The 9,207-nt window shown below is 40.1% G+C and overlaps 1 protein-coding gene across 1 annotated transcript; it reads right to left on the bottom strand.

Moving 5' to 3' along the window:
• Positions 1–4,418: 4,418 nt before the first annotated feature.
• LOC131799032 (uncharacterized) lies at positions 4,419–7,883 on the bottom strand. Its single transcript, XM_059116699.2, has 2 exons — positions 7,690–7,883; positions 4,419–5,862 (listed from the first exon to the last, which is right to left on the bottom strand). The coding sequence occupies exons 1-2, from the start codon at positions 7,808–7,810 to the stop codon at positions 5,042–5,044; spliced, it is 942 nt and encodes a 313-aa protein (XP_058972682.1). The 5' UTR covers positions 7,811–7,883; the 3' UTR covers positions 4,419–5,041.
• Positions 7,884–9,207: the final 1,324 nt, after the last annotated feature.

Below are 9,207 nucleotides of genomic sequence, written 5' to 3'. Positions count from 1 at the left end.
GTGTTGTAGCGACGAATTTACTAACCACACAAACTGTCTTATCGGCTATTGTGTGACTTTACCTGCGCGAGGAAAGAGGTAAGCAGTCCATGGTCGCCGTGGCTGCCAGATATTTGGACGAGGGAAACGTTTTTGATCCACTGATGATCATAGCTGGGCAAAACATATCTTGGTCACATATTATGAACGTTTTCATAGTCAGTGTTTCCCCAGAGCGTCATAAAGAATTGTATTCAATTCGCCTTTGCCCCGCTTCGGGACGGATTTTGCTTAATTTCGTTGTATGGTTGTTTTCTTTTCACTAGTAACATCGGATGCTAAGTAAAGGGCAAAGATGGGAAATGATTTGCGTCGGTTCGTTGTATTTATATAGTTTTTTTCAAGTACCTGATGTGATACGCCTTATATTAGACTCATAGTCATTTCTCTGTGACAAATATCTTTAAAAGAAGTAGTTATAGCAGCATTTGTCGCAATCACCAAGTCATTATGTCGGTTTTATTGGTTATGGAACGGTGAGTTAAAGAGCTACAAATACTGCAAAATTACTTTCACGCTGAAAGATTATAGACATTATCCTTTTAGATCAAATGATGGAGAAAATTTTGGATTTTACGACGGAATAAAAATCATGAGCTTTATCTGCGCCACAATCAACTGCAGTATTGGTCACCTTATTTATTACATCCCAGAAACGAATTAACACTACCCACCATTAAAACATTAATATTCTCCAGCGTGTAATCTATTTATTCAGCGAGTATAAAGCGTTTTTTCACGGAGGATACTGCTTCTTGGTGCACAAGAACGTTTGTAATATAAACAGAACTCGATTTTAGCGTGGACCGAGACTACTTTGATTTAAGAAACCAGAAAAGAGTGAATAAGCCACCAAACTGTCGGTATTATTCATACCAGGCCAATATCGTTAAATAGTATTTGAGTGAAATAGAGATTTTATACCCTGTAGAGCGAAAACGTCCCTCAGATACACAGCATTCGTTTGGTTTTTAAGAGTAAATGACCAGAAAATCACTAGTCCCACTGGCGGAGCCGCCACGCGCTAGCTATACGTACACAGGGTGACCAGTACAACGCAGGCCATACGCTGGAATACGCCAGAAGCATTTTGATCGATTATCACAAGAAAGCCACTCTCCGTTTCTCATTTTTAACCTCGAAAAGTTAGCGGTGGCCCGATTTTTATAAATTGCGTGATATCCCTAATAAAGAGATGATAAACTGTTAATAATCTGTTACCCTTATGCGTGAAAACGTCATTTGCTGAAATTATTGTTTTCTCTCTTAAACTCCGTTTACTCTACATTTTTCTCGACTAATTGCAATCCTCTCGCTGTTTTGACGGGTTGGGAGTATCATTTTGTCGTCATCGGTTTGGAAGTGCTTTCATTTATAGACCTCGAAAAGCTAGAGGTAGTCTTACTTTTTCACAATGTGTAGTGGTTCTAATGTAAAGGTAAAAGAATACAGTCTGTACTCGAGCCTATTGGCCCACCCAACCGGAGCTTACCTCGATTTTTTTATGTAGCTATAACGACTAGTAGTATTACTACTTCCCCCTGGATGGGATGCTAGTTTATCGCACCCCCCCCCGACATTTCTCAGGCTTCCCTAGCAATTTGTCGTTACCCACGTATACTCCTGAAGGGGGGGGAGAGGCACTGTGAGAATAAAGCGTCTTGTCAAAGAACACAACGTATCGTTTAAGCTACATTTTTCTTATCACCCTCATTTTACTTTCATGGAATTTGTTCAGTGCTTTAAAAGTGCCTTCGAGTTAAGATTTACTTGTTGCCACACCTTAAAACGGCATAGTGTACCTCCAACATTGCTTACAATCCCCATAGGCGATGAATCTACAGTCCCATAAACACTTTGTGGGACACTTGCAGCACCCACCCTGCCCTTCGCATGCAACGTTGGTTTCCTAGAAAACATGCCCAAATCGCAATTGACAAATCCTAAAGAGGGAAGAGGAGCAAGAAAATACCTCAAGTGGTGTTTTAATCAAGTGTTCCATCTCATCATTCCGAAAGTGTGGTAAGGCAGGGCGAGGAGCAGGAATCAAAGTGAAATATCTCATTTGCTTTACAAGACCAAACAAAGGAGGACTGTAGACATGTTGCTCTGCTTGCTAGTTGATAGAGAGACAAGGTTTTTCCACCATTGAGTCTCACATTTGTGTTTGATTAGAATATAGTAGTATTCCAGAATGAATTACTTTCGCAGAGTAATACCGCGTCTCTAGACTTTCCATTTTCGGACATCAAAGAAGTATCCAGAAATTGCCAATTCTGGGTCAAAATGTGCGCTCGCGTGAACATCTCATGGAGTGTCTTTGCTTTTCCCAACCCATTAGTGCAAAACTCGAGATACACTTTAAAATATCTTCAGAAGGCCAAAATACGTTGATTCCAACCGTCTGTAACTTAAGGTAACTTTAAGGAGATGTATGTACCAGACCCCATACATCTTTTTTATCTTCACCATCAAAAACCATATAAAGATACATATACTCTTTAGCTGTTTTGGGATTCAAATGAGTAACTGCTCTTCCGAAAATTGTCTAAAATATGCTTCAAATTTGGTAAAAGGAGCCGCCATTTTGAAAAAGCAGCTTAGTAGCCTGGCCACACGCGCACGACGTCTTGAAAAATCAACCCACACACAGTTGTCGAACAGTGCGTATGCACGAGAGTTTAAAATTACGAACGCGTCTCTAGCTTAAAGTGAGAAAGAAAAGTTAAATTCCTAACTATTCCGAGGCGAAAGACAAGTGAAAGAACGTTTAACACCGAACCTTTTTCCTACCTTTGCTGCGCAGTCTACTGTCCGCTGTAAACATAGACCTGCTATCGTCAAAAATTTCTTGTAAGGCTCTGGTTTTTCCTTTTTCAACGCATTTCCCTCGGTGTTTATTGGCAACTCCACCATAAACACAACAACGAATAACTACTGTCAGCACGGCAAAGCTTACGGACGACGTCATCTCGCCGCCGTGAAAAGCGTGAAAAAAACACGAGAATTTAAACTGGCACAAAGTAGGTCGAGTTTGGAAAAACAATGTGTATAGGTCTCGGTCTTAGAAACTTCGAACTTTCCTTAGAAACTGCGAAAAACTTCATCTCACTTTGATTTCCCATGTTTACGATAGCAAATTATTTGCCAAAGTGGTGCGGTTTACCCATAGCTGTCTCCTTGTTTTTATTTAGCTCACCCTTTGGTTCGAATCAAGAAAGAGTGCGGAGCGTTCTAAGCTTACGTCTGTTTACGTAAGAGGTATGGGGCTAGGTTGCAAAGCATTTTTGAAAATGGCGGCGTCCGTATTCGGATTTCAAGCTCATCTGAACTCGTGTTTTAAAAGGTTTGGTCACTCTTTGGAATATCAAAACACGGTCAGAGTTTGAACTTAACAAACACCTTTTTAGGCAGATATGAAAATTCATATGATTTCCGAAGTATATTTCTTTTCTCAGAGGAATCATTTCTGGGATGGCAGCCTGCCGTACACGTGGGATTCAGTTTCTTAGTTTTAACCTTTCTTGATAAAAAGAATCATAAGAGCCTCTCTTGGAAGAATACTGTGGGGCTGGGAGGTGTGAAATTCTAAATTAGCTGTCGCCGGCCCCTATAATAAGGGAGGAGCAGAGCTTTTAAAATTCTTCCACTAAGATTTCGTAAACCTCTAAGTTTTTTGAAGTACAAAAGACAACCAACTTGTTATGATTGACTGAAAGGACTGAGCGAAGAAATTGGACTAGCACTCCTCAAGTGGGTTGAGTAGCTAGCAATTTTAGTGGGTGAGAAGAATGGGGAGAGACTAAGTGCGGGAAAGCAAGTGATGAATAGGCTTCTTGACTGACAGGGGCTAATGAACATGAATTATTTTTGACCAATTCTCCAATTTTTTTTTTCATATATCTTTTATGTAATCAAACCTAAAACTAGATAAGGTACGTTAGTTGTGCGAGACAGTCTGGCATGAATACCTTTTTCCCTGAAAAAGTAAGCTAGACGATTATTCGGGTGAACACACATTTCGAGAATGTGATATGAGGGAACAAACGAAAGCAATACCTTGGGGGATCACCTTGATTTTAGAGTCACTTTATTCCTTACGAAGGTTTAGCTCAGATTTCGCACAACAAATAAATAATGGTCTCCATTTGACGCGAAAATATCCTCCTATATTTGTTTATGAGCATTATGTCTTCTAGGAGCGGAGAATATTGGTCGATTTTCTAGCCAAAAGGAGGCTTTTAAAATTTTTTTCATTACCCATAAGTACACTCAAAGAAAACGTTTATTTTTTTTTTGTTTTTACTTTTCTAAGTGTTCTCTAGTGCGACTTTATCATCAAGCAGGTTTATCTCTCAACAATAAAATGTACTCCCCTCTTCAATTTAGTTTTTAATGACAGCTTCCGTGGTGGTTAATCTAACAATTTGGGTATACCGATCGCCTGGGAAATATTCTCTTTTAACTGAAGATCACCCAGTTACATGACCTGACACCCTCAGACCAAATGGTAATCGGGGATATAACCCACAAGGGTGTGAGAAAGGTTCCTTTTTACAAAGAGAACTGATCTTCTACCTGAATTTAAACAAAATCTTTAGTATTCCTAATAAGCTCGGTTCTTCCGCTCTCTCTGGTCTGGGTTTTGTTCCTTTCCGAAAAGAGAAAAAAACAGTGCCGGCCCATTTCCTGAACAGCGGCTGGCTCTCAAGGTTATGTGGTTGTAAGTGAATGAAAATTATTGAGGTTTCTTCTTACAACTATGTGCGTGTGTGTCGTTCTTCTACAGCTAACGAGGACCATTCAGTCTGGGAAATATTTGTACACAAAAGCAAACACTAGAAAGTTAACTGGTCTTCTTTGTTTATTATCCATTTCTTTGTCGCGTCCACTGTCTCCTCTCTACAAGTCCTTGTTACGCGAAAAACAGCGACGTAAAACTGTGCAGGGAAAGATCCCGAAAGTACTTTAGTCTACGGAGAAAATCCTTCCGTCTTCTGTCTTATGGGAGAGGTTCCGAGGGTTTTGTACAAGAATCATATCCTTTGCCTATTTTCCACTGGCATTGACCATGTTTATTGACGCATGTGTTGTGCATTGCTCCACAATCCCTTCTTGGTTGCCTAAAGTTTTGCAATTCCCAGTTACACCGCAACTGAGACTCAGGCATAGATGCACAAAGACCAGGAATGCAAAACTGGATCATGCACTCGCAGTTTTCCGCATAGACCTTACTCAGACCGTGAATTTGATCTCTGGACAGGTCACGCCATTTTTGCATCCAGCAGCCTCGCGATGGGAGAACCAATTCATTACCCATGATTCTACCAGAAAGCATGTAAGCATCACCCGGTACCAGGTCCTGACCGTGATGACTGGAGAAGTAAATCCTTGCAAACAATCGAGATGGATTGGCGGCATCAACAAAAGTTCTTTTGGTTCTCCGCACTCTGTCTTCACCCTTGAAGATTTTCTTTATTAGAACATCATAGTACATCATTCCCTTGTCGCGGCCTTTTCCGCCTATTGGACGGTACCGCATTTCTCCTCCAGGAGGTGGGGCACCTCGTATTCCGATACTTCGCTTGTGCCGGCCAAAGATGAAACCTAGAAGCGACCCAACATCGCTGTTATTGCTCTGTGGCGGTAAATCACCAATTTTCTGAACCCTCGGAGGGGAAGCAGTCTTCGTTTCTGGGGCGTCTGTGTCCGCTACAAGCGTCTCAGTCGTGGGAGGAAGCGTAAACTTATCACCCGCTGAAGCTTGCGTTGTGGGTACCTCGTCGTCCCTTTTGATCATTCCCAGCACTTTCACTCGAACGACTGTAAAAAGAAATTATGCATAGTTGACTAAAAGTGTTTTACAGAGGGTTTGGATTGTTTTCTGATCGCAAGAGAGATCATGAATTAGCGAGCTGATAAGCGGTTGTATCACTCGAACCAGAAGCTGCATATAAGAAAAATCCGCATTAGACGCTCCTGTGAGGAACGTATAAGGAAATTTGTCAGTCATTAGAAAAAAGCTTGTTGTCAGGCAGATACCTTATTGAGTATTGATTATTTAATCCTCTTTGTATTAAAATAACAAATATGAATTTGATCCTGTCTCATTATATAAATAATGATAGATTATAATTTTAAAACAGATCTTAACTAAGAGCGAATGAGCACTTTTCAAAGACCTATCCGATTTTTTTTCTGACAAGCACTATTCGATTCTCTAGTTGCCATTTTTCGTGATATGAAAATTTGCGATCGAAGATGCTTTTAAGATGAAAGAGGTTTCTTTCGTTTTACCCAGTCAGAGCCGCGTTCAACCTTTCACGTACCTCGAGCTTATTCGGGGTCACCTAATGAAGTTAATGAGGTTTCTAATTTTGGTTTCTGAATTCACCGAAATCTTTTTTTTTCTTTTTTTTCTTATGTTAAGGTTTGACGCAATCCTTTCCTGTTTTCAAAGGATATTCTAGTTACACTGACTGCTTTGTTATCTTTCCACATTAATGTCCGTCTACCATAGGGCTGGTCACAAAGAGGTTGATGTTTAAAACCTCTCCCATCCCTACCCTACCTCTCTAGATCATACTTCCTCTCCCTCCCCCTCCCCCTCCCCCATTGGATTGAATCGTCTCCTCTTTCATAGTCTTGTCAAAGTATGACTAATCTCAAGGCATTGTACTGAAAAGGAAGTAATTACTACAGAAACAGGAAAATTGCCATTTTCATGTTTTCACGAGGACAACAAAATGGAATTCACTGGCGTGATGGAATGCATGTAAAAAGTAAACAACAAAGATAGCATCGATTTTCGTTTCTAAAAGAAGTGTTATGAATGGAATCTTTTGGGAGAAGACGTGATCAGAAAACCTTTGACCCGAGACGATTTGGATTTCTTCGTAAACATCCGTTGCGCGTAGTAGACTTAATCAGTTTAGCACAATAATAATTGTTGACTAAAATTTTGATTTACAATCTTGAAATCGTGAATCACATCGAAAGTGTTTCAAAGGTACTTAAATTGCAGGCTGAGAGGGTCGAGAGGCAAAACCGTGGGAGTTTAATACGACCAACAGGAAAATGAAGCTCAACCAACAGGAAAAGCGAAAGTATCGTTCAAACGCACGCCCATGAGAAAACCTTTAGTGTTTAAACTGTAGGAAGAACCATCCTTAGCCATGAAAATCTCCACACATAATGCAATAACATGCTGAAGCAGACAAATGAAGTGTTAAAGACAGCTAAGAATATGCATAGCGGAAACTACGTGCGCTCATGAGTTGAAATCCGCGAAACGCTCTTTCATAAAAGAACGGTGACAAAGGGTTTCTCTGTCTCGACATCCTTCTCCATAAGATAGTTTGCTTTGTTAATCCGGTTAGGATTAATAGTCCTCGCGCTAATACCGAACCAATAGTCGATTTTAATACTTGTAAGAGTGCGCTGTAGTGCGGATACTGAGTCAATCTTCGAGAATCTTCCTCAGAAATATCGATGTTGATGTTACAATTTTAAATCAACAAGCGAAATATTGCCATTGGTTCTGCAAAAATATTCCTTTTTATGTTACTTCGTGGCATAAATCATGAAATTACTCAAGATACGATTGAGCTTTCTAAAGTGACCGTATATTATATAAAAACAATAGCTCACCAAAATCCGCCCTGCAAAAGGATGTCTGTGGATGCTCCGGCATAAATGCTCCCTGAACAAAACATTGAGACATACACAAAAGTGTAAAGGCTAGTAAACTAGATACAATGACAATTTTCATTTTCAAAGCTTCCACGTTGATCTTTGCTTGGTAGTTAGCGCTCTTCTGTTGTGTCTATGAGGGGGTAATCTTATTTATAAGACTGCGTTGACATGGGCGTCCATACCCACGTATTTCCGGTGGCAGCCCGCGTGACTCGTCCACCGTGTGTGTGGCATGTTGTGCGCCTAGAAGTGAGATAAACTTCACATCTGTTCCGAAACGTTACACTCTGGAAGTTTTCAAACCCTAATTTAGAAGATATAATGTTACAGAGTAGGCGGCATGGTGATGAATATATTTTCTCCAACGATGCAATTCTCACTGAGTTCGCGTTTACTTTTAGAACAATAACACAAACGTCAATTTTTTTCATTTGCAATGCGTTTATTTCTTCTAAGAGGGAACGTGAGGCTTTTTTATTTCTCTTTTACTTACGCAAAGCAGTCACCTTTTGATTTTTCCATTGTAGTCGTTCTTCTTCGAGTTGTTTTTTCGATTAGGGAAACGAAAAGTGCCGTTGACCGCAAACAGGAAAAAGAAAAGAAACAGCTGGCTGCCTTCGTGATATAAAGTTTCAGAAAAAAATTAGATATAGATATATAGAATTATTTAGTCTATGGCGGTTTCATGAAAAGCTGTTGACATCAAGTATGTTGATGAGGTCACGCTCGACTGACGTTGGAGAGATGAAATGCAACTACATTACGCAACAGATTTGTTACGCTGAATTGATTAAATTCTTTCAGACCATTTCTGGCGTATTCTGTGCTCCCAGATGAGGTCCCACTTGAGTTTGAGCTACTTTATTACTCAGGAATTATCTAATTTGTCTGAACTAGATGCAATCTAAGAATTCCAGTTCCTTTGGTTAACCTTGGACGTGTTGGATCTCCAAGAATCACGCTCAATCACGGTGCGTGGGGGTCTTTACATCACTTCCAAAATAAAGCTTACACATGATAGGATTAATTAAGAAGCTCTCCATAGCTTCCATGCGATGAAGTGACTGCCTAGAAGAGTGCTACAGATACAAGAGGCTCAGGGATTTTATAAAAGAGGAAAAATTATTGAACAAAAGAATAGAGAATAACTTAATTTTGTTCATCGCGAGGGTTCGATGCGCGGTGGTAAGATTTTTCTGGGGGAAGTATTCCGCCATCTAGGGAACGTTGGTATGTTCCATCTCAAAAGGAAAGGCCAGTTTCTGGGCCGTTTTGGTCAGAAAACGGATGTGTATTTTGGTCCCAAACCGGGAGAGAAAAAAAGAGGAAAAAACAGAATATATCACTAAAGCTTAATTCTCTTCACTTCGGCAAAGATGCGAATCTTAATCAAGCCACAACAAAGTGTTTTTAATTTTCATAGCAAATACAGTTTTTACAAGCCGAGGGTTAAAAAACCTTCTTGAATTTAGG

The sequence above is a fragment of the Pocillopora verrucosa genome, chromosome 1 (genome assembly GCF_036669915.1).
Source record: "Pocillopora verrucosa isolate sample1 chromosome 1, ASM3666991v2, whole genome shotgun sequence".
Lineage (NCBI taxonomy): Eukaryota > Metazoa > Cnidaria > Anthozoa > Scleractinia > Pocilloporidae > Pocillopora > Pocillopora verrucosa.
This window is presented reverse-complemented; position numbering and strand designations above follow the sequence as displayed.

What these genes read in the sequence shown, in the direction of transcription:
- LOC131799032 (XM_059116699.2), bottom strand. Translation starts at nt 7,810, where the DNA reads ATGAAAATTGTCATTGTATCTAGTTTACTAGCCTTTACACTTTTGTGT. An exon ending in CTTTTGCAGGGCGGATTTTG is followed by an intron (nt 5,863 to 7,689) that starts GTGAGCTATTGT and finishes TTCTTTTTACAG; the next exon opens with TCGTTCGAGTGAAAGTGCTG.